Raw genomic sequence first — 26,462 nt, 5'->3', positions numbered from 1 at the left:
GTGGTTTGATGAATAAATATGTCCTAGACTGGGCCGGAATAAGACACTAGATAAAGCCAACGGGACATTAGCCAATGTGAACATTAGCCAACAGTAAAGTATGACTAGTGGCTCATGCATGAACTTAGCAAATCATGGTAATATCCTGATAATGGGGAAAGGAAAGGGATGCTTGGGTATACCGGACACGGTCTTTTTGGTTTTTGTTTTCAATACACCACAAATTGCCCTAGATAGCCTGGCTCTTGCTCTCAAAGAACTTCCCAACAGGTCAGAAAGGCGTCAGAGAGGTCTTCGTATCTTTCCTGTGCTTCTCAAGTTTCTAGAGTACTGTCAAACTTAAAGATTTAAAATATTAGGGAATCATTACTGGCATCATGTGAAATGACTGGTATATAAAGCCTAATCAATTTGATGTACAGGCAGGTTGTATTTAAATGTGTTATTACCGAGTACTCCTAACACCCAGCAAAGCAGTAGAGCACAATCTTTCTTCTCCTGTGGTCATCTACACATCTCTCACTCACTTTGTTTTACACATACAAGACTTTACGTCCAACTGTTTTACCACACTCTCCAAGATAACTGTAGGGATAAAACACCAGGGAAGAAAGGCTTCTCTGGAGTGCCATCCAATCCACACAGACTGACCATGAACTCTATGCAGTTGCAAAGGACAAGTGGAAAGGGAGTACAGAATTTAAAAAAAACCAAAACCTTAAAAACAAAATAAGAATTGCAACATTTGCATGATTAATTTCAGAATAACAGGCATAAACAACACATTGTTTATCTTGATTGTTGGGACTACAACTTTTAATGCTAGTTTCATGGAGAAAAATGAACTTTGACCAGGCCTTACTAAGAGAGTGGTGTATGAATTGGGTCACAAAAGGAGTAAATGTAGGGGGAAGTGAGGGGCTGGAAGAGTGGAGGACCTCTGTGGGCAACTAAGGCTAGTGCTGATGGAGGCCACTGAGAATTTTTGTTAATTTTATGGGCAATTATAACTTGAGGGTCAATCTATTTAGAATTCTTAGGCTGGAACACTAATAAAATAATGGATTGGCTGCGACAATAATTTTTCTTACAGGACAAACTTTTGAGAGTCAATCTACAGCGTATCTACCTATCTGAATTTAAACTATATATACATGCATATATGCATACATATAAGTAAGCTACATGTCTCTGATCTTATATAAACTACATAACCCATCCATTGGCCAATGATGGTAGAAATCTACTCCAAAACATTCAACTAATTATTATCTAAATATTCCAGAGACAGTAATTTGATAGACAGGATGCACTAGGACATACAGGACCTGAGAAAAATATTGGGGGAACTGTCTATATAAACTATGTGATTTAAAAAATTCATGATCTCATCAAGTGTGGTGGACTTCAGGGCCAGTCTCAGATACATAATTAAAGACTACCCTTGGGTAACATGAGGACCTGTCTCAAACCAAACAAAAAACCATGATCCCATGTGAGATGTAGTGGTTTGTTTATTGATGATGTTCTACAACAAATGCGTAGAGAATGAGAACAAGTACACATTAGTTTACTGTTCTGTCATTATACATGGAAATTCCATCAATGCCTACTCGTTGAGGAACTATTTCTCTGTACTCTCTAGTTTCAAATATCACATCCTTGGCTATCTTCACACTCCCCATCATAGGAAAAAGTAATTCTCTACTCAATATCCACGGTTTTTCAAAACCTGCTTGCATTAAAGAATATAGACCATTTCTTCTATGGTTTCCTGATACCATTTATTTAGAGCCGTTCAGATCCTCTACACCACGGTACTGAGCATGAATACTGACTAGAGACTCCCAAGGCTGCCACTACATTTCATTGAGGATGACTACTAACAAAGGATTATTCAAAGTACACAGGAAAATAAAAATGCCGTTGCATTTCCTGGCCGTGCTAAGTTTAGCAACTAGAACTGTATACTTAAACAGATATTTCAACCATAACCACTCTTGAACCCCTGGGCTGTTATTTATACATTTCCAAAATGCCATCCTTTATCCTGGGCTTCACCCCTGCCTTACTTAGAGTACTTAGAGTACCTATGGTGTACTTAAGGACAGTCCCATTCCCATAACAAATACCTGTCCCTTTCTTTTGTTTTCTTAGCCCAAGTTCAGAAAATTTATTTTGCTAAAACAATTTGGTATCTTAAGCATTACTGAGCCAACGGGACATCAGAATAAAAGTTGTCTAAAGTAAAGGTACAGCACATTAACAAACAAATGATCCTTAGTCATGAAGTTATAAATGCAGAGTAGGATGGGGGGTAAGAGGAGAGTTAATCCAAACTACAACAATCGAGTCTTTAAACCACCTTCTGAATGGGTCTTCTGGATTGTTCTTCTTGTCACTTTAAGCTCCCTTAAAAAGTATTCAATGGGGAATCACAGGAGGCACTGTTCTGTGAGTTCTTGAAGCTATACCAGGTATAGTCTGGCTACGTTATGTGTAGTGGTTTCTGTATTTGTTTGGTAGAGTGACCTATGGCAAAGCAGGCTCAGTTACCCCACCAGTCAACCCCCTGGGAGCTATAATTTCCTCCATATCCATCACTGTTGTAAAAGCCTCCATAGCTACCTCCACCAAACCCTCTGCTGCTGCCATGGCTGCCTCCACCGCTGCGACTGTTGCTAGCACGGCCACTGCTGAAGCTGGAACTGCTGGCACCGCTACTTTGTCGATAGTCTCTAGCACCAAATCCTCCACTAAATCTGCTCTTGGACCGTCCACGACTGCCACCCTTGTAATGGTGTTCAAAAGCCATGTTTTCTAGCCAAGATGGCACTTCTTGTTTCGCTTCAACAAGAAGATCCAATAAATCTTTAGTAATATTTATGTTCCTCTCGTTGAAGAATGAGGTGGCAAGGCCAAGGTTTCCAACACGACCTGTACGGCCAATGCGATGCACATATTCTTCGATGTCACTGGGCAAGTCGAAATTGATGACATGTTTCACATTGGAAATATCCAGTCCTCTTGCTGCTACTGCTGTAGCCACGAGAATTGGACTTTTTCCTGATCGGAATTGGTGAAGGGCCTCTTCCCTATCTCGCTGAGATCGATCTCCATGGATACTGGTACAAGCATATCCTTCGTGGTATAAGAAATCCTCCAGAGAATCTGCACCCTTTTTGGTCTCCACAAACACCAATATCAGGGAATCCTTGCCGGTTGCATTCAGGAGGTCAAGCAGAAATGACCGCTTGTCTGCTTCTTCCACCCACACAACTTTCTGTGTGATGTTCTCAGAAGTAGACCCAACTCTTCCTACGGCCAGAAAGATATATTCATCCAAGAAATCCCGAGCCAGCATCTGTATTTCCTTAGGAAAGGTAGCACTAAACATCATAGTGTGGCGGACACCTTTTGGAGGCATGGTGTCTTGCTCAACTATTCTTCGTATCTGAGGCTCAAAGCCCATGTCCAACATCCGATCCGCTTCATCTAACACCAAGTATTTGCAGAAGTCCAGTCCGATCTTTCCTCTCTCCATCATATCTACTAGCCGTCCTGGAGTGGCTACTAACAAGTGACAGCCACGTTCCAAGTCTCGAATCTGCTGCCCAATATCAGCTCCACCATAAACCACACAAGGACGAACTCGAGAACGGTATGAGAATTTCCTGGCCTCCTCATAGATCTGCACTGCCAATTCTCTGGTCGGAGCCAAGACCAAGGAGATTGGATACTGTTTGCGACGCCCATACTTTCCATTCTCCTTCATGGCCCTCAAAGCCTCGCCGGGACCATCCGTATAGATCTGACTCAAGATAGGTAGTAGAAAAGCTGCCGTTTTTCCAGACCCTGTTTGGGCACAAGCCATCAAGTCTCTTTTCTCCTTGATAATAGGAATTGCATGCTTTTGCACAGGAGTTGGGCGTGTGTAACGAGTGAGCTCGATGTTTCCCATAATAATCTCTCCCATCTCGACATCGCTGAAACTTTCAATATGTGGAGGGCAGTTATTCCCTGTCGCCTCAACCGGGATGTCATCATATTTCTCAAAGTTAATCCCAGTATTGCCCCCGGAAAAGAGTTCCTGTTCCAAGCGTTCGCTTGGTGGGAGCGGTTTCGACCAGTCATCCTCGTCCGCTTTGTCACACCAGCGACTGTTCCCGCCCCGCTCAAATTTGCCAAAGCCACTTCTCCCTCCACGGCTGCCAATGCCCTCATAGTCACTCCGCCCGCGGTCATCAAACCTTCCCCTGGAGCCGCTTCCGCCGCGGTCACTGAAGAAACTGGACTTGGCTCTCGTGTCGCTGCGGGAGCCGAAGCTGCTGTAGGCATCCTTGTCTTTACTCCACCGGGAGCCGTCTTTGTCGTAGGACGCCTTGGCGGCCTCCCGGTTCCGCAGGTGAGGGGGGATGTAGCGCCCTTTGCTGGCCGTGCCGCCCCCGCCCTGGCTGTCTGGAGACGTCAGGTCTAGGCCAGCCAACTGCTGGTCCAGCCCGAGCTCATCTTCCTCTGCCACATGACTCATCCCTGAAGAGTACGGAGAACTCTGGGGCTTGCCTCTGCTGAGCTACGGTTTCACCTCAGAAGTCCTCTGTGAGGAGAACGGCGCGTCCGTCCGTCCGTCTGTCCGTCCGGTGGGCGACCTGTCCCCCAAAGCCCGCTCTGCCGGTGCTGCGGGCCTCCCGTCCCTCTCCCGTCCTCTCTCCACGCTAACGCTATGGCTTCTGCCCGCCGCAGCTCCTGCGCGCCGATTTCTAATCTCGCGAGACTTCCTGGTCAGGCCTAGCGCGCCATCGCCCCGCGATGCGGTCACAGGGCCCGCCGCCCTGTCAGACTTACAGCCGCCGAACAGCACTCGGTTGAGTTCATAATGGAGTTAGATGTACACGGCAGCCCGGAGCCCAGAATGTCGATCGAGCGACGGCTGTCCTGTCTGGCTTGAACTTCACCTTCCCTCTACTCCACGATTCCCCTTGGAAGGTCTCAAGATCTCGCGAGAACTCTGCCCTCTAGCAGTGAGGCCTTGAAAGTTCCTGTAGGCCTCTTGCCTCTCGGTTGCTCACGATGGCGTTGTCTGTTTCTGTTGTTGTTGTTGTGTTTTGGGGTTTGTCCTTTCGTCCTCTCCTGCGCTCCACCTTTTCCCCTCGTTTCCAAGCTGTGTGGGTTCTCCGGTTTAATTAGCTATTGTCTTCTCCGAGGGCAGCCTTTCTAAAACCGGAGTTAGGCGCAAAGAGACCCAAAACCAAGAGGGCAGCGGGTCACGTGGCCACAGGTGTCCCGTGGAGTGGCCATTTTGTGCAGTAGGAAACGGTTGCTTGAGTACAGTGTTCGGAATGGGGGGCGGGGTAGGGGGAAGGGGCGGTTGGTGGTCAGGGTGGGGTCGGGGGAGGTAAAGGGGAGTGGAGAATGTGTTTCCCTTAAGACCAAGTAAGGACAAAAAGCTCGAACCTGTTAACCCGATGGAGGGGGCCACCCCATAATTGCCCAGACCGGGCTTGGAGGCCATGGAAAGAACGCTGACGTGCTGGTGGCAGCACTAGTTCCACAGAGTAAAGGACACACGGAAACCAGCTGCCTTGCATCTCCTAGTGCTGGGTATTCAGAGCCCTAAACTTCTCAGATCCAGCCTGAGTGGGATTCACCCCACATCCGAGACTTGACGTGAGCCCTGCTCCTGCAGCCAGCTAAGCGTCTCCCTGGTGTGCAGGTTGAGGGGCTGCTGGAGGGGCTCCTGCTCTGCATAAACAAGACACCTTGGTTATCCTGCTTGGTATGGGGCAAGAAGAGAGGGCTTGTGTGTAGCGAAATCACTCCACAATGGGTGATTTGGGCCAAATAGTGTTTAAAGATGTGGCTTTGACCGTGGGCTCCCTTGGAGGTCTAAGGGATGGTACAAAATGTATGCTACTCCCTTTTGTGCAAGATATTTGTAATCTGGAAAGATGGCTCAGCACTTAAAAGCACTTGCTGCTCTTGCAGAGGCCTGGACTTGGTTTCCCAGCACCCACATTTGGAGGCTCACAACTGCTGTTAATGTTAGTTCCAGGGGAATCTGATGCCCCCTTCTGGCACCTGTACCCCAGCAGTCACATACAAAATAACAAGCACATACATATACACATACATTTTTAAAGTGGTTTAATAACTGCAACAGAAAATATCATTATTGGTTTACTTCATAATAGATTTTGTACATTCTGCGTCTGCTGTATATAAATGTTAATTGAAAATAGGGCTTGTCTCTCTCTCTTTCACAGAAGCTTTAGAATCTAGGCAAAAATGACTGACCCATATGACACTGGTGTACAGAAGAGAGTGAATGACGATGTATGGTGTACAGAAGAGAGTGGGTGAAGGATGTTTGTTTTCATGGGTTCTTTTAGGATCTTTAACCCCACAATGGACAGCTGAAAAACGAAGTCAGTATACCCAGGAGAGAGATCAGAAACTTAGACAAAAAGGTGATTCCTTGATCCCATTAAGTCTGAGGTCTGTCTAACCTTTGAACCTCTAAATTACATGAACTGTTAGGTCCTTTGTATCTTTATGCCATTTTAAAATGGATTTTTAAAGTTAATGAGAACATGGAGTCCCCGGTTGACACCAGTATGGGCTACTAAACCAGATTTAATCAAATCTTTTCACCATAAGAAGTGTGGGATAAAGGACCAAAGGGATAAACATCCTGACCATGACTTAACCTCAAGCTGGAGACCTGGGCCAAGAAATAGAGTCCCACCAATCCTTGAGCTTACTCCAGAAACCCACCCATCCCTGAGCACACACACACACACACACACACACACACACACACACACACACACACACACATACACACACACAAAGTCCCTGAATGGGAAAACCCACCAATCCCTGACCTCTCTTAAAGTCAAGAATTGAAATCTTACCAATCCTCACCTTGGAACTATGCATCTTGAAAGCTTTCCCCTACCCCCAAGAGACACTGGCCTTCTGCTCAGGTCCCTGGTGCTGCTCTACCAAGCAGAGCTATCCACCCTCCTGAGGTTTTTTTCCTCCCAATAGATCTGTGAGGTTGTGTGGTGTGAGTGCAGTCTTCCTTCTTTGATTCCTGATTGCCATGATATCTCTGGCAGCAGAGATGTAACACTTCTGCCTCAGCCTAGTTTTGGTTGGGAAACCTGCTCCTGTCAGAGCAGAAATGTTACACTTGCATCAGGGAAACCTTTCTGGGCAGCTGGCGCAGAGCTGTTACAAGACGGAAATACTAACAACTAGAACTCAGGCATGCTGTTTAAAAGAACTTTGAGAATTAGGGAAAGGCCAAAAAGGGTCTTTGAGATAACTAGGTGAGATGAGTAACTTTATTCTGAATGTGCTCGAATCTTTACCAGCATTAGTGCTATGAACCTTCACTACTTCAAGTGCTTCCTTGCTAGCTTTTCTGATATACCTGGGCTCATGATTATGTCATGGCCAGGGGGTTGGTTAAATGGTTAGCCTTATGTTGCTCCAACTCTGTTTTAAAAATTCTTCCTCCAAATAAATTATTGGTGTTGAATTTCAGGTAGGTAGCCTTCCAGAATAGCTCTCTTTCTCAGCAGTTCCATTTTTTTGCTATTCTCCACCGTTTGAATATAGAAGTGATAGGGTGGAATTTCTGTTATTAGGTTGTAAAACACCAACACCATGTGTTCATCTTGTTGGACTCGTGCACTATAAATAAAACTCAAGCTATAAAATATAATCTGAAAGGAATCATGAAAACATGTCATGTTCTGGATTCTAAACCATAAAAAAATGTGAGTGATAATATATGTTTGACTTTTCTTCAACTCATCCTTAATCTACAAATGAAAAAAAAAATTACCTCTATAGTGTAAGCCAGGACCTATCTTTGACCATGCCTTAAGATCTCTAGTACAAAGTATAAAGCGTGCGCCTATCCTGTGTTTCTCCTCTGCTTCATTTGCTTCTCTGTCTGGATCCACCCCAACCCCCACCCTTAAAGAATTTCAGTCACTCCCTACATTTGGCTGTCTATCAACTTCTGAACTGAACTTCTAAAAGTTTAAAGGGGAGATGCTCTGACAAGGAGATTTGCTTGTCTCCAAGCCTGGCTGTGCCTTCCTTTAATTAAAAATGGTATTGATTTTTCTCTGCTTAATGATAGGCACTAGTCTGCCCTCCTGATGTTCACCACTGACAGCTTAAGTATGAAACAAAGGGCACTTATTCAGCACTTAATGCAAAATTATGACTGATTAAAAAGTGATTTATCATGAGAACTACATCTGCATAGGGTGTGTGTGTGTATGTGACTGTACCCAGAGTTTGGACAGCACAGCAGGATACTGAGAACAGTTTTCTCCCTTTGTAGTCCAGTTCTCTTCAACTCTTCTTGTTTCCACACAAAGTGGAGAACACAATTTTCACTGAATTCAGGACCATGAAACACAGGAAAAGAATTATGGAAGTCATGACTGTAGCATCCAGCAACTGTTTATTGATAGGATGCCCTGATGCCTTCAGGAGGGAAAACAGCATTGTCTTCCTAGTACTCCATTCTTCTGATGCCTGCCTTGCTGTCTGCTGTGTGACATGCTGAAAGTGGACGCAACACACTGGGTGAAAAAGCACCACTAAAAGATTTAGAAAGATATGAGAACCTAGAGGAAGTCAAGCTGTGTAATGTAGTCTGCTTCTATTAAGGAAAAACAAAAACAACTTTTTAAAGCCCTGTTTATAGCTGTATCATTTTCATACTCTAGAAAACCAAAGGAAAAAATCTGAAGAGAGTAGAGGAATAATACATCTATCATACAGAGTAACAGAAATTTTTATTTTTATTTTATTAAATAACTGACTTTTCAGAAATAATTTGAACAAGAAGAGAATGGAATATTAAATATGTAGTGGAAATATTTTGTTTTTCAATGCTGGGGTGTGAACCCCAGGACTTTAAACATGCTAGGTAAACATGCTAAAACTGTGCCAACCTTCATCTTTAACTGATATTTAAAATATTAAGAGAAGCAACCACATGAAGTGATCCTTCAAATGTAAAGGAAAATGTAAAGACTATTCAGACAAAAATTGAGGGAACTTGTGAAAGAATTCTTTAAGAAAAAACATGTCAGAAATTTAGATCTAAGGGCTGGAGAGGTAACTCAAGAGTTAAGAACTACTCTTGCACAGGACCTGGGTTCAATTCTTAGCACCCACATGGAGGCCCACAACCTCCCGTAACTCCAGTTGAGGTTTTCTGGTGGCACACATGGCACATATATGTTAGTTCCATATATGTACATATAAAGTTAGGGGATCTTTAAAAATACTTCATATCAAAGAGAAAAAGCAACAAAGAATAAATGAAGATTTAAAAAATTATTCTTAGGTGAGCCAACTGACAGTTTGCATAAATAACAATAATGACGTATTTATACAGCCCCATATGATCCCCTTCTATTATGTTAATGGATCAAATTCTTGATAGACTAATTATATGTAAGATGTCCTGATATGAGTATTGTGTGGGTTTGTACACACACTTGTATACACACACAGCTAGTATAGTCATATATGACATGTCTTTTGTGGATGTCCATGATTTAGTAAATATATATAAAGATAATCCTAAATGTAATATAGGATTGTATTTAGAAGATTTTATAATATATATAAGGTTATACATATAATATTAAAATGATATATCATATATATAAGATAATATATAATTCTATATTATCTAGATTACACACACACATACACACACACACACACACACACACATATGCACGCGCACTTTAGGTCACAGATTTGTGCAACATGACTGGAATCAGTTCTCTCCTTCTACCATGTGGATCCCAGGGAAGGAGCTCCAGTCCTCAGGCTTGGGGGCCTTCATAGGCTGCGACATTTTGCTGGGCATCAGTGCGATGTTTTTAAATTAAGATATAATGTTAAGCTGAACATGAACACATGCACAGAGGAGAGGGAGAGAGAACACTTAGTGCAGTGTTCACTTTATTACAGTGATGTGATGTTTTCTCCTTCATCAAAGAATGTGAATACCCATCTTAGACAGTAGCACAAAACATACAGCAGAAAGTGACAGGATGGTAAATATTCCACAGATCTCTCTGATATTGCTTTGTAGATGTACCTGAGGACTCAGAACACTAACTTAGCAGAAAAATGACCAAAGCCTTCTCTTTCCTCTTGATACGCCACTATTTTGGTCTTGGAAATACTTGCTTAATTTAGGACCTCCCATCGTGGCAGAGCTAGCCCAACCCTTTCTTCTCCTGGGTTGTCTCTCTTCTTTCTTCCCTCCCTCCCTCCCTCCCTCCCTCCCTCCCTTCCTTCCTTCCTTCCTTCCTTCCCTGGTTCTTCTTTCCTGAAGGAAGTCCCTGCTCAGTCCATCTCTCTGATGGAAATCCCACTCCCTAAATGGCTGATGGTGTGGATCTGCCACACAGCAGTGAGCATCTCTGTCAGTCACTCTGGGGCTTCCGGAATGGTTGGCAGCTTCGGTTCCACCTCCTCCTGAGCAGCTGCTCATTTCTTAGCCATTGTGATGTTGCCCCCCTCTTCCACTGCTCTTTGAAAGGACAGCCATCACAGAGCATCTTATCACATAATTCAAACTCTCAAGCATGATCTCAGAATGGTTTTGGTGTTGGGTACCACATTCTTATTCTTGAAATGTCCCCTTATCTGTCCTTGATGCCGTATCAATTCTTGTTCTGTTCTTTGCGTTTTTCTTTTTTTACTTCCTCATCCTGATTTTTCTAATCTATAATTCTGAATGATCTCCTTACCCTCTTACACAAAGACATTCATAGTTCCCTGAATTAAATTTTAGTTCTCTAGATTGTCATTCAAAGCTCCCCCAAACCATCCCCAGGGTGTAGAGTGGCTGTTGGTCTAGGTGGTGGAAGGCATGGTTCACGTTAGAATTATTTACTTATTTATTTATTTATTTATTTATTTATTTATTTATTTATTTATATTTGTCCTGAAAACTTTGTAGCGTGACAACATGCTAGGAAACACTCTAAGCTTTTTACTAACACAAACTTTTGGAAGTCTCGTGGAAAGCTTATGAGGCAGGTACTATGAGCAGATCTCAGCACTCTGGATCTCAGCACTCTGGATCTCGGCACTCTGGATCTCGGCACTCTGGATCTCGGCACTATGGATCTCGGCACTCTGGATCTCGGCACTCTGGATCTCAGCACTCTGGATCTTAGCACTGTGGATCTCAGCACTCTGGATCTCGGCACTCTGGATCTCAGCACTATGAATCTCAGTACTATGGATCTCAGCACTATGGATCTCAGCACTATGGATCTTAGCACTATGAATGTAAACCTAGGAAGGGTGAGTCCATGCTCTCAATCGCATTGCTTCTCAGTCAAGTCACATGCATTCCAAGACTCAAGCATTGGTTCTTATGGACTACCTCAGGGTCACCACAGTGACAGCACCAAGCTCCCACTCTACCCATCCAAGAAACATCTGAGCATGTCCCTCCTGGGCCATGCAACCCTGCCAATGGCAGGGATCACAGATCACTGAGGCGCTTGCCTGGTCACAGTGGGAGCTCAGGGAGTGCTGAGTGAAGACATAGTCGAATAAATGGAAATGATTTGTCAGACTGTCAAAGTTACGAAGAAAAACCAGTGAATGGCAAATCACCGCCCCCCACCTCCCACATGAGCTTGCAGTCTTCTGTTTCTGTTTGCTCATGAGCCCCAGAAATTAACCACTGGGTGGGGTGTTAGGGACACAGCAGTCAGAAGGAAGGGTCATAGGAGTGTGGTACTCTTTGGAGGTGCTAAGCCAATGGTCACTCACTGTCCTTTTCTCTTAAAGGGGCAGAGACAAGGAGATGGGTTGGCCTTTTCATAAACCTCTCCATCCCTGCTCTTGAACCTCCAAGGTACCAGACAACAGAGCTTCCTGTTGCCACCAAAGCCCTTCCCTGGCCTTCTTCTATGACGTTGCTTGCTGTCAAGACCAGGTCTCTTGGAGGTGACACCTCACACATCTGAGGCAGCTCCCCTGCCCCAGGTTACATGGGGTGTCTTGGGGTGGGAAACCCTCAGGTTGTATTAAATCCCATTCAGCTGAGCTTCAGCTTGTTCACATTTACTGGGAACTTTCCCTTCCTTAAACCTTGGTAGCTGCTTATGAATTCTGCATTTACACCTGACTGGGAGAGACCAGGAGGTGGCCAGACAGGCCTGCTAGTGAGCAGCCAGGAAGGGCATCTCACAGTAAGAAGCTCACACTGAGGGAGTTGAGCTCAAGAGAAAGTTACCTGGGCAGGGAACAGCAGCAAGAAACAAAAAAAAATAAGGAGCCTCCCTTCCTCTCTGAGAGCCTCTAATGACCTGGGGGGAAACTGCACAGCAGTCATTTCGCAGATCCGATGGCAGGTCACTGCGACAGATGTTCCCAGCATATGTACAGAATTAATTACCCACTAGTAAACAAAGTCTGTGATGCGAAGAGTCATTTTGTCCACATTTCTTATGATTTTGCTGTTAGCAGAAGCTTAATTTTTCTTGATCATCTAGATCTCCTTGGATTAAAGCTCTTCTTATTGGGCTCTGAGGAAGGATCCAAAGAGAAATAAGAGCCTGGGTCACTAGAGAGGAGGAGAAGGAGGAGAGGGGTGGGAGGAGGGGGAGAATGCAGCAGTCAGGACAACAGAATCAGTCAGTCATCCTGAGATGGCTGGCTACACAATGAAGAGTGATTGGCAAATTGTCTGATTAAAACATTGGATGCCAGTCATATTTTTAAAAAATTCTAATAGTTACCTTCTATTTAACAGCACTTAAACTTAATTTAGCCTCGTGTGGGGAACAGCTGCGGTGTCTAAAAGGACATAACCACACTCGGAGAATGAGTTTCCAAACAGTATTCCTCTTGAGTGGCTTTTAAGGTTCTGAACATATTTCTGTCTGGGGATGTAGAAGAAATTCTGATGTCCAGCAATCAACAAAAGACAAATTAAAAGGAAGGACTCAAGAGCCTCTTAAATTTTCTAAGGTAATTATTTCCTTGGCTATTTTCATTGTCAACAACAAAAACAAAACAAAAAACTCAACCCAAATACCCGCTAAAGGGCAGTACTGAACCCAGGCCAGTTCAGACCCACCGGCTGTTTTTGACCCCATTCGGCAGGGCTTTATATTTTTCTGGGAATGTGCTAGGGAGAGGTGAGTCAGAGGCGTTGCTTGAATGCTCTTTCAGGACTGGGCTATAACTAGGGATCGCAGATTCCCTACCCTGGGTACTCATTTCCTGTTCTCTCTCCCTTCAAACTCCACCCGTCACAACTAATAAACGTCTCTGCAAAACGATCTATGATTTTTATTGTTGTTTGGCTTGGCTTATGACACAGGGTTTCTCTGTGTAGGCCTGGCTGTCATGGAACTCATTCTTTAGACCAGGCTGGCCTTGAACTCAGAGAGCTGCCTGCCTCTGCCTCCCAAGCGCTGGGATAAAAATGGCATGTACCACCATGCCAAGCTTAATCCATGATTTTTAATGCCACATTGGTATTCATTTTTGCTGCAAGCCACCAGAATCTGGCCATTGACATTTTTTGATGTAAAAGTTTCTTGTTCTCACTTCCCATGAACCCCAATTATCTGCCTTAATTCCCCCACAATTGAGAGACAGATTATGAACCACTTTTTATTTGTTTATTTCTACTAGCTTTGTTATTTAGAACATCAGATATCTACTAACTACTTCATGAGGTAGGAATTCAGCTCTTTGTTTTGGCCTGTTTTATGAAGCATGCCACCTGTGCCTTTAGTTTGGTAATTCTGAGGACAAAGAGCTGTAATCTGGGGACTGGGAAGATGGTTCAGTGGTTAAACCTGTGTTCCACAAGCACAAAGACCTGAATTCAAATCCTTAGCATTCATGTTAAAAGAAGCTGAGGACAACTGTGCATAACCCTGCTGCTGTAAAGGGTGAAGTTAGGAGGGGCCACAGGGCCTGTGGGCTGCTAGCCTAAACCCTGTCTCAGAAAAGTAAGGCAGAGTGGTAGATCAGGACACCTGCTGCCACCTTTCTCTGGACTCCAGGCGTGTGCATGAGTGGGTGGGCACATTCACCCCTGCTTCCTGAAAGTATGCTTACACTACACTACACTACACACACACACACACACACACACACACACACACACACACTTTAAAGACTCAGTCATATTTATATTGCCTTGGTTCGTCCTCCTTGATAGATATTTGTAAGTAAACACTTACCCTAGGGGGTCATAGCCCAAAGATTCATGAACTTGATACAATGCACTTTGAGATACTTGGTTTCATTATAAAGATGCAGGAGATTCAGGAGGCAGCCTTCAGGGCATGTTACTACTATTCTGCATTTGACTACTCTTTCATTAAGGAAAACAATAGCAACCTAATGCAGATTGTATATTTCCCTGCTTCTTAATCTCCATACCATTGTGTTTTCATTCCAGGGCTTATACATAATTCAATCCTATTTGAATGTGCTAACATGGCACGGTATGTCAAATATTTAGAAGCAGGTCAAAACAGACCTACTTGCAGAGAGCTGGGGAGTCCTCAGCTGTGCTAATTTATTATTCCTCGCAACAAATGATTAAACCAATTCTCTGATTAATCAAAACTGTACTTTGGAACTAGCCACATGAGACCAGAATTTTAAATCATGTTATGCAGACTGTGGCAATATAAAGAACAAGATTGAAAAATTAATTCTATAAGAAATATTTAGCAAATAAGCATTAATCTTTTCCCAGACTTCATGAAAGATCAAAGCTACTCTCAAGAGCAGTCTGTAAAGTGTGCTCTGCCAAGCACCAAGGAGGGACAGGAGTGTGTGCAATGGTGAGCCACTTCTTCAGGAAGGAGATGGAGCACTCTGGATGATATTCCAGGATGCAAAACCTGCATCACTTTTCCTAGTGACTCTTCATGTCCTCACCCCATGCTATTCCAAAGAAAATGGCTCAATTCTCATTTTCCACTGTGACCTCCACAAGTGTAACTCAGGAGACACGGTACACAATCATACCTTGAATCTAGTCAAAAATGTGGCATTTCCTTCTCCTTTGGGTCCCACACATGCCTGGCATATACCCCCCCACACACACACACACTGCCTACCATATGGTGTACACCTCATGTTACAGTGGTATATGAGGATAATATATGTCAACATATGATGCTGAATATCAACATCTCATCATATTATCCTGTTATACAAGAAGGAAAAAGTACCAAAATGCATATCATTCTGTGATATGATAGCTCTATCATTCTATATACAACTATACATTTGTGTTATGCTATAAACAAGAGGTAGAAATGATACATGCCTAATTGTATAGAGTGGTGGAAGCCCTGGAGTATGAAATCTCGAGTGATGTGTTGTTCTCAGGAGTGTGACCATGTCAAGAAAACATAGGAAAATGGCAATGCCCTCATCCCCTGGTCCATCTTCCTCAGGGTTTGTGTGCAGCAAATGTCCACCATAGCTTTCTCCCTTTGGATATTTACAGCCTGAAGATTGCTGCCCTACAGAGACTACTCCTACTGAGACTAGTTAAGGCTGTCTCATTCATTGATCCATTGTGCACCATAAACCCCACCTCCTTGTCCAGCTGTGTGGAATGACTCCATCTGTCAGCTCAACTACACAGAGCTTACAGGGTGCTGCAGTTTCTCCACTGGGGAGTCCAGTTGACCTGATCTCAGCCTTTCTCCGTGTCCTTGTGGCTGTTTGTCTTTCCTTCATTCCCTAGTAAGGTCAAATCCTTGAACCTGTGCGAGGACACAGTACCTGATAAGTCTAACGTTTCTTACTTTGTACTTACTCCAGCCATCTTTTTCCAGTGAAGACACAGTAAGATTTGCACCCCTCAATACTGTCCACCAAGGTTGGTTTTCCACCTCCAAGATCACAGATTCTGAATTTCACTAAATTTATTTAACTTTGTTTGCTTTGCCTGGTCTCTTATCATGTTCCCACTGAGCATGCTCTGTTTTTCCCTTCTCCAGTTCTATCCAGTCTTTAGTTTTAGCCCTACTGTGGTTATTAGTCACCATTTCAACTCCTCCATTCCCCAGTACTTTGGATTCCAGCTTTATGATGACAGCACATGGAGTTATCCAACTCAGTCTCCTCATCTTCATGTGAAGATTAATTACACTCTACAGTTCAAGTTCTCTAACTACTTGCTAGATCCTTAAAGGAGCCCTCTCTTGTGTCCAGTCCTGCCCTGAACGCTGTACCTGCTGTTTCATGTCCACTTGTGTTTCCTTATCACTGCTTGGAATTTCATTCAACTTATTAAAATGTCCAAATGAGGACCATGGGGTCAAGGTTAGCATAGAATCTTTCCAGTCCCCGCCTCCTCCCATCTTACAATGCATTTTCAGAGATCTGATGCTCTTGCTTGTTGGAGATAGCCCATGCCATAGTGTTCTCTGCACTCTCCTCCCCTCTCCTAGGAAGCCATCCTACCAAGGATTCCAGCTTCCTGTCTCTCAGTTCCTCTTTTCTTTCTGAACCTTGACCTCAAACATGTAGGATACAGAGGAATAACCAAGAGAGGGTTGCCCTACATTTTTCAAAAGTACAGTTATTACAGAGTCATAGCCATTAGTGGTAAGCAGGTTAATGGGTGATTATTTTCTTTGGTGTCAAATTCTTCTTCTATAATTTAAACCTTTACCTTTTTGCATTAACGGAGCCTTTAGCCCGAGTGACCGCTTTAAAACATCTTCATTTTTCGCTAGGTGCGTCCGTGCCCTGGGGAGCTCCATTTCATTTGCTGCACATTTCCGTGCTGCTTGCACTGTTGCCTTTTTCAAGGCACAAGAAGTATCGAGTAACTAAATAAACATGTAATTATGGTAAATTATAGAGTGGGCAAGAGGAGACTTCTGTGATTGGCAATTAAAAATCCTGGGCACTGAAAGTAATTCAGTTTAATTCCCTAACCTGAACATACCAACTTCCTAACAAAATTAACATTTAAAACATTAAAAGGCATTTATAAAAATTATGAACAAAACTTGAAGGAAATTAATTTACCTGTAATTACATTAGCAATAATCACTTGATGTTCCAAGCACAACCAAATTCATGTCCTATTAATGAAATGCGGGTGACTCTCCTGCCCCTCCTGCTTTATATTTTATCTTTGGTGGAGCTAGGAGTTAAACTAAGGGTGTCACACATGCTAAGCAAGCGCTCTACCTCTGATAGGTGTCCCCAGCATCCTTATTCTCTTTGAAAGATGAAACATGCATTTAAAACTACGTATACATTATGACAAATCTCTTTAATTTATTAACCAGATAAGTTTAACAAATTAAACACCAAGACTACATTGATATAAAGACGACACCTTCTTAAAATGTATACATGGTCACTTCTTTTTTAGTCTTAAAGGGGCTAGCTCATATATTCTTTGTCTCTTGGCTTTGTTTCTGGTGAGATTCCTTTTTAAGCACGATGTACTCATGAGTCTTAACTGAGGAGAATAATTAGCATGGAATTCCCTCACTTTGGTGACCTGTTTTGGTAATCTGCTATGATGCTTTAATGTTTTCTCTATGACTTGTTCCAGTACCCACAAACTTTCTTTTCTGTTTCTGATACTGTGCTGTGTGCTGAATCTTAATAAGTGATTGAGGTGTTCATACCATGCTCACAAAGACAGTACTCATGTACTGTATTCCTTTGGTCTCAGTAAGATCCCCGGATGGCCAACCTGTAAGGTCTACTTTAATTACACATAATGTAGAATACTGATATTGCCTCACTGCTGAAGCAAACTGAAGAAACTTCAGCCCCAGCAATGGGATGTAGAGCACATCTTTGTTACCAGATGTAGCCCTTGGGCTGCTGTGCTATTCCATTCCTCAAGGTTCCCTGCCTTTAGTGAGCTAAAGTGCCTTTAGTGTACTAGTCACTATTCTGAGCAGCATTTCATCCCCTCTGTGTTTTAAAAAGTCCTTAAGCTTAGAAATGAAGAAACTGAGACTCTAGGGTCAATTGTTTGACCAAGTTCTCGTATCTAACAAGAAGCTGAGTTACACAGCAACATCTATCCACAATAGTCCTGCCTCCCCCAATAATATGCTGTTGTGGTAACACCAGGTGAGCGAGAATGGCCAGTGAACACTTCACACAGAGCAGCAGATACCAAGAAGGCAGAATGCTGCACAGGTGGGGACAGCAAAGCTCTCCCACAGTCATGAGATAGTTTCCTTAGGGCTGGGAGATGGCTCAGTCAATCGAGTACACTTACCTTGCAGGCACAAAGACCTGAGTGGGATCCCCAGAACCCACATTTTAAATGACGGGGCCAGCAAGATAGTTCTGTGGGTGAAAACACCTGCTTCCAAGCTTGACCACATAAGTCTGATCCCTGGGTCCTACAGGATAAAGGGAAAGTACCTGTGCCAAAGCTGTCTTCGATTCCAGCCAACCCCGCTAGTCTACGTGACTAATTCCAGTCAGTAAGAGACCTTGTCCCCAAAAAGAAAGTGGATGGCCCCTGAGGAACAATACTTGATGGTATCCTCTGATTTCCACATGCATACATACCCATACATATGTGCACACACACATGAACATACATGCAAACACACATGAACACACATATCCACCCTGAGGGGGCGTGGGCAGGAGATGGAGGGAGGAAAGCAGGGTGAGAGAAAGAGAGAGGATGGTGGGTTTTTTTGGAAGGCCTTTCTTTGGTGGGCAACCCATGAGCTGGTCTCTTTTGTCTTAGCGGCAGCCCCTAGAGACGTAGGACACTGGATGAGAGCTTTGCAGTTCTGATTCCTCAGGGAAAGCACAGTCTGTTCACAGAGATCCGTGCTTGACTCTCTTACACATTTTAAACTTGGTCAAGTGTTGTTAAAATAATAGACCAAGAAAATTTGGTTTAAGATTCTATAGTCATCCAGGAGACAACAGATCTGATCATAATCAGGGAGGAAAAGGTGGTAAACAAGAAAAGTAGTTTTGGCTCCCCACGGACTCTGAACTTGTTCTGCCTGAAAACCTATTGGCTTAATTTGCAATGATTTGGGGAAGTAGATTTTTTTGCCTCTGTGACAGGTTTAAAGGAGCAACTTTTGTTCCTACAGCAAAAAAAAAAAAAAAAAAAAAAAAAAAGTTGATTAATATACAGGCAACATTAACTCAGGCCTTTCACAATCACCAGTGGATCTCCCACCGAGCAGCCACCAATCCAGGACAGCTTAATGTAATAGTGCCCTTAACATTACCACTTAGCACCCAAGCTCCCAGCGAGTGTCAGGGTGGCCTGAGACAAGCTCCTTGACTCCAGAGGTGAAGGGACCCTGCTCCTTCCTTAGATACCACACCTGCCTTTTCTATCCTTCCAAGAGTGCCTGTGTGAGATTGTTGGGTCCCTGGCTCTCAGTCTCTCTGAGTGTGTACTCCAGGTCTGCTTGTCCAGTCTGCATCAGGAGGATGTAAGCAATGCTCTATCCTAGAGAGCAGAGGAGACTTAAAATTAAAATGTCAAACAGGGGGACTGGAGAAGGGATGAAGCCAGACATGGTGGTACATTCTTACAATCCCAGAGCTCAAGAGATTAAGGGGAGCCTGGGGGAGGGGGGCTCTATAGTGAGAGCATATGACCAGGGCAGGGTGGAGGAGGAAGAAAGGGAGGAGGAAGAGAAGGAAAGAGAAGAAACAGTGCGAAATCAAGACTATACTATCATTGCAAGATCAATGACCTTGTCATGCTTCATTCTCCGCTGACTGTCAAAATGTCATCAGTGCTTCCTGCTACAGCGTACTTATGGCTGTAACAAGGTTCCAGTTAGAAAGGGGATGTATTAACTCCATTTCTGACCTCTGATAATATACCTCATGGAAACCTGGAAGAGATATTTATTTTGACTTGTGTCTTCAGTGTGTCACGTGACATGTAATGAGGAAGGCCTGGTGAAATTATCCATAGTATCAGGTCCGTGTGGCAGAGTTCTTCATGTAGAAGAGACAAAGGAACAGAGCCTTGAAGGGCAGCTCCACAGGCTCACCTCCACCAAGTAGCCCACCATCCTCAAGGTCCCACAACTTCTCGCAATACCACTACCAGCTTAGAACCAAGCTAAAACAGACAGGACTATGGAGGGACATCACACATCCCAGCCACACCCGGAGTAAACACAGACTGAAGCACTTTTAAAAAGCCACCGTATAGGCTACGGGTATATATTTATGTGCCCCCAGGGTTCTATCAGTATCCCAGTGATGAAGAGCCTACTTAGCACACCCAACATTTTGAGAAAATAGTTCTCAAGTGTAATTTTCTTGGCACTCAACACTGGTACTAGTTACTTTTCCAATGCTGTGACAAAACCCTGTGACCCGGGTTAGGAAAGGATTGTGTGGGCTTTAAGTTCAAGGGGCCATCACCGTTGTGGGGAAGCAACAGGCTTGGCAGCTGCAGCAGCAAGCTAAGAGCTCACATCTTGAACCACAAGCACAGAGCTCAGGAAATGGCTCACTGAGAATGAGAGGAGTCTTTAAATTCAAGCCCACCCCCAGTGATGTACTTCCTCCAGCAAGACTGCATCTCCAACTGGGGACCAACTGTTCAAATGCTGAGGCTGTGGGTGTCATTTCATCCAAACCCCACAGCAACCAGGGTGTCCTGAAGAGCAAATGAAAACTCAAGAGGTTCGAGCAGGCCTTCCTCCAACAGGCATGGCACAGGGAAGCCCATGAGTCTATATTGACTTGCTAGTGGGAGTCTGAGTTAGCACAGTTGACAACTTTCAGAACAAACAGAAAGCACACAGACACACAAGGCAAAGAGAGACTGTAGGTCTTTGCTTATTGCTTTGCTATACAATCAAAGAAGCCAAAGACAGATTACTTTATTGTTTGAAAAATCAAGACCATCCTCAAAACATATGCTTTCGTGCCATGGACTGGATTCAGTTGGACCTCAACCCATGGGAGAATCAGGGTTCCGGTACTAAGGTGGGCAAGGAGTCAGCAAAAAAAGTGACAAACAGACACGAACACCAGAGAGAGTGTTGGATCTGAATGTACTGTCTCAAAGCGAGCATCAGACTTACATTACAGAAGAAAGCAAGGAAGTTAGGTGATACATTAAGGACATCCAAGGTACGTACATTGAGGTTACCCAATGCAAAATGACTCTTTACACAAAACAGAGAAATGCATACATAAAATCTTACAGGCACCAGGCAGTATTTAAAACAGGGATAAAAATCAGTGTTTACAAATGGGATAAAAATCAGCCCTACCTAAGGTCAGCTTATTCTTAGAAGCCAGGGGCAAGGGCTTTATGCCCTTGCCATAGTTCCAATTCAAGTCTATTGTATAATCCACCTTCTCCCTAGGCCATTGTAAATTCCTGTGTATGGGAGTGACTCAGCTGTTATTCTAAGTATTTACTCTAGTTCCTTCTTAGACCACAACCCACCTTCTTCCTAGGCCATTGTAAATTCCTGCACATGGGAGTGACTCAGCTGTTATTCTAAGTTTATTCTGTAGAACTAGCCCTGAGATTTCTAGCTTTTATCCAGTAAATTGTAATACCTGATTTCTTTCGCTATCTACACTGGAGGCATTTCATCTGAATTAGTAGCATTCTTACTAAATTCAAAACCCAAGGTAGGCTCAATGATTTCCTAGGATATTGGAACACTGGTGAAGGCCAATCCAACTTTGCTATTTGCCAAATCATTCCTTGGAGACACTTATAACAAAACAATATTGAAGGAAAGCATGAAAAAGTCTCAGGGACAAATCTGAAACACATCTGTGTTACGGGATGCCAAAGAACTTCCAGGAGACCAGTTTCCATGAAACTTTTTGCCTCAGGACTGTGGCCAAGCTTTTGGGCTTGCCACACAGGTTTCACTGGAGTGGGTGTGGCACTTTTGATTTGTAGACCACATAAACGTTACCTTTAAATCTTGAATAGCACTTCTTCCTCACCACCTGCAAAGCAGGATTCCAAATAGCAAACTGATCCAGGCCATGGCAGGGCATTCTGGCATTTTGTTAAATTAGGTCAGACCAGGATAGCCTATTTCTTTTTTAGATTTATGTTTTCTTTATGTGTGTGCTTCTCTCTCTCTCTCTCTCTCTCTCTCTCTCTCTCTCTCTCTCTGTGTGTGTGTGTGTGTGTGTGTGTGTGCACTGCATGCATGCAGTGCCTGCAGAGGTTGTTAGATCCCAGGTATTGGAGTTACAGGTGGTTTTGAGACACCATGTGGGTGCTGGGAACTGAACCTCATCCTCTGCAAGAGCAGCAAGGGCCCTTAACTCCTGAGCCTTCTCTTCCACCTCCAGGGTAGACAAACCGTAGCTCAGCTGGTTCAGAATATTGCTTGTTGAACGTTCGACTCCATTCTTGCCTATATGAAGTGGGTGGAGGGGAAGCAGGTTTTCTTAGGGTTTTACTACTGTGAAGAGACACCATGACCACAGCAAGTCTTCTAAAGAAAAACATTTCATGGGTCTGGCTTACAGCTTCAAAGATTCAGTCCATTATCATCATGGCATGAAGCATGGCAGCATGCAGGCAGTCATGGTGCTGGAGACGGAGAGAGTTCCACGTCTTGATCTGCAAGCAGAAGGAGACTGTCTCACAGTAGGCATAGCTTGAGCATATATATGACCTCCATGCCTGCCTCCACAGTGACACACTTCCTCCAACAAGGCCACACCCACTCCAACAAGACCACACCTATTCCAACAAGGCCATACCTCCTAGTAATGCCACTCCTCACCGACAAGCTTCAGATGTGGTCTATGGGGAACATTCCTATTCAAACCCATGCACAGCTCATTCTAATGATCTGTGTCTATATTCCCTCCCGAAGTCCACGCATGAACTGTAGTTTGAACATTTTCATAGTAAATAAGAATAAATAGCATGACAAATATGCATTTGGGTTTTCTTCTTTCTGTTTCTTTTCTGGGTTTAGGCAGCAAATGATCCTGAGCTGAAATGGACAAAAAGCAGTTTTAAAAAGAATATAGGTCAAGGCATTAATATAAATTTGATCACCTCCTTTTTACTCTCTAACATTCCCCATGATAAATCAGCCTTTTTTCCTCCACCTCCTCGTCATGCAAGCTTCACCCTCCCGCTCTGATTTCGGATCTTGGAATGTAAATCTGTGACAAGGGCATCTATATATAATATTAATAGTGCCGAGGAGGGCTGGTGTGAAGTGTGTGAGCTTGCCAAGACACGAGAGATCTGAGCCCTAGTGTTCATCCTTGGCGGCGAACGTTACATCTTCAGCAAGACAAATGTACCATCATTAGGAGATGGGGAAAAAAAGAGAGAGAACGGAAGAGATAAAAGAAAGGGGAGGAGGAGCCAGGGAAGTAGCCATCTTGCAAATGGGTAAGATGCAGGTTCCAATCAATCTTACTAAGCCAGGTCCCCTGAGATACTGTCAGCCGCTACGGGCAAAACAGATTGCTGGAGAGATCTCTTGGAGTCAGACAAGCAAGGCAACAAAGAAACCCCAGAGAAACACAAGAGAGCAGAGCAGCTCAGCTGGCTGCGGACAGACATGAAATGTTTGCCCTCTTTGTGTACTTGGGAAAGAGAAAGGAACTTTACCTTATGCCGGAGGAAAGGAGTCCTGGGAAGTGCTACCGTTTGGGAACTTTATTAGAAGTCACTAAGCATCACCTGTGGGCACAAAAATAAGGCGGTTGCTTTGTAAGATGTGGATAAAAAGACAAGAAGACAGGCACCTAATCCTTGATCTTCACTTAAGGTCAAACACCAACTTCTCAGCAGCAAACTGGGATTCTGTCCAGTTCCTTTGTATCTTTTATATCAGTCACAGAGGGCATGAGGGTGGTTTCTAGCAAAGGGTCCTTTGGTGGGCATGGTGGCACATGCACTTTGAAAGATTACCCTGAGTTTGAGGCCAGACTAAACTACATGGGATAGGTCATGTGTCAAAAAGCAAACATACATGACTAGCTCCTTATCCCTGGTCCTGCTGAGTCACTACATACACCTCACAGGTCCCACAAGCTAAACTTGGGTGGAGTTGTTACTTTGTTTCTGTATGTGGCTGTGAGTACAGACTCCTCAGGAAATAAAATAAATAAATAAATAAATAAATAAATAAATAAATAAATAAATAATTATGCTAAACTCCAAACCCTCCATATGATATCATTAGGATTGGGGTTCAGATTGGCTTCACAAGGGAGGAAGTCTCCAGTGCTCTCTCCCCTCCTCATCTAGGACCCAGAAGGAAAAGCGTGCACTGCCACCCGGGGAATAGATCCTCGGGCATGGTCTTTCAGTTTCTCCTCAGCCGTGAGAAATAAGCATTTGTCCTTTCAAACACCCAAGCTTTGAGTTTGTTAACAGCCGTCTGATCTGTCTGGGCCCACGAGGAAAATGAAATTCACCTGTTCCTTAATTGTTGAGCCCCACCCCACTATGCTCTTATTTGGCCACTTCACTCAGAGCTGGATTCATTATTCTGTTTATCAGATGCCAGATGTGAGCGGAGAGCTGACTGGTGGAGCGCTGACTTGGGGGGGGGGCGGGGGGAAGCTGACTGGGGGAGAGCTGACTGGTGGATTCTGTTACAAGTATTTTTAAGGTTCGCTTTGCAGAATCCCTATGTCCTGTTGCCAAATGTAAAAGTGAGTCTGAAGCCAATCTAGAGTTATTCACCCCGAGAGCCCTCCCCACTCCACCACTTTCCACCACTCTTGATAACTAACTCGAGTAGCTTCCATTTTAGTGAGAAATGTTCAGCATGGTCCTGGCCATTAGAATCCAGCTCCCAGTGCCTACCACCAATGGGTTTTTGAAGCTCATTTGAAAATAGTTCAAAGCAAAAGAAATCAGGCATTCGGTTTTTGTAGGAGCCTCTTTTACAAATTTTGTAAAAGGGAAATGATTACTCCCTCCAAGCATTTAATTCAGGATTCTGTTCTTTGGAGAAACTAACTTATGGGTAGTTGCAGACTTAGCTTCATGGAGGGAGGTGAGGGGGGATAGTATTTGGTGCAGCCAGACTAAGCAAACGCATGCGCATGCTCGCTACACTCCCTTCATTCTTGAAGTTCTTGAAGGACGAGGTCATCAGCACCTTGCCTAGCTGGTCTCACCTGATCAGGAAGTACTCTCTTCTGTCAGTGGCCATAAGTTGTACTTTGTTGATACTAAAACATATGAAATTATGATGATAGTTATGGAAGATGATTGAGAGAACTTATTTAATTATCAATATTGAGTTGTCTTAGCCCTAAATGGCATGTCTTCATCAATCCCTCTCCTTAGGGCCAGGGGACTCCGTGGAAGAGGGAAAAGAAAGCAGAGGTGTGTGTTTCTGCCTGCAGAAACACTGTGGTCTGGATCCGAACTGGAGAGCGGGAACTCCTCCTGAAAGGGAAGAGGGCTGCGAAAAGAAACATGGAGGCCTTGGCAAAGACTTCTGATCAAGGCTCGGATTTTTATTGTTCGGACTTGCTTAAGTACAAGGAAGGGTTAGGAAGGGTTCCCAGCATGCCCCTGAGTCCTTTGAAGTTGCCACAGTGGTTCTCGCGATGATGGGCAGTCCTCGCGATGGTGGGCGGTCCGAGCAATGGTGGGCGGTCCGGGCGATGGTGGGCAGTCCGAGCGATGGTGGGCGGCACTCTGGTATTCCTGCTGGAGGGGGAGTGGTTAGTGGGGGTGGGAGACACCAACACAGAGGAAATGGTAGACACCAAGAAAACAAGACTGTCTAAATTAATGGAGCGAGGCTCATATAAATTGACAAGGACTGAGGTAGCATGCACAGGGCCAGCACAGGTCTACACCAGATCCTCTGCATATACATTATGATATTATGCCTTTTAGTTTAGTGTTTTTATGGGATTCCCCATGTGTGTGCAAGCCAGTGGGTCTCTGATTCCTGTGCCTTCTCTTGGGCTCTTTTTTGATTGTTTGGTTTTTTTCTGTCTTATCCAACTTCGATGTGATAGCTTTTGTTTTATTTTATTATTATCCCTTAGAAGACTGTTCTTTGCTAATAGAGACAGAAAGGGAGTGGACTCAGACAGGAGGGAAGGTAGAGAGGAACCGGGAGGAGGAGAGGGAGGAGAAACTGTCATCAGCATATATGTTTTGACAAAAGAATCTGTTTTCAATAAAAGAAAAAAAATAATGTGTTGTATATACATAGTATGCTTTGTTACAAAGAAATACAGTGGACCTTTAAGTAGAAGGTACCAAAGAAAGAAGTCCTTTAAATAGAAGTTTGATTTGAACATATGTGGCCCACCCTCTATGTCTGAATAGGGAAGGAGTGGTCCTCACCTGGAACTGTGTCTTTATTAACAATCCTAGCAATCTACCAATCTAGTCTGGAAAACAATCTGACATTGGC

At 43.9% G+C, this 26,462-nt stretch overlaps 1 protein-coding gene across 1 annotated transcript; it reads right to left on the bottom strand.

The window, feature by feature from the left end:
- Positions 1-1,774: 1,774 nt before the first annotated feature.
- Positions 1,775-4,972, bottom strand: LOC110322325 (putative ATP-dependent RNA helicase Pl10). Its single transcript, XM_021198953.1, has one exon. The coding sequence runs from the start codon at positions 4,529-4,531 to the stop codon at positions 2,549-2,551; it is 1,983 nt and encodes a 660-aa protein (XP_021054612.1). The 5' UTR covers positions 4,532-4,972; the 3' UTR covers positions 1,775-2,548.
- Between the last annotated feature and the right edge of the window lie 21,490 nt (positions 4,973-26,462).

The sequence above is a fragment of the Mus pahari genome, chromosome 5 (genome assembly GCF_900095145.1).
Source record: "Mus pahari chromosome 5, PAHARI_EIJ_v1.1, whole genome shotgun sequence".
Lineage (NCBI taxonomy): Eukaryota > Metazoa > Chordata > Mammalia > Rodentia > Muridae > Mus > Mus pahari.
The sequence above is the reverse complement of the archived record's forward strand: the minus strand, read 5'-3'. Positions and strand labels throughout refer to the sequence as shown.

Excerpts from the sequence above, each read along its gene's own strand:
- LOC110322325 (XM_021198953.1), bottom strand. The coding sequence starts at position 4,531 with ATGAGTCATGTGGCAGAGGAAGATGAGCTCGGGCTGGACCAGCAGTTG.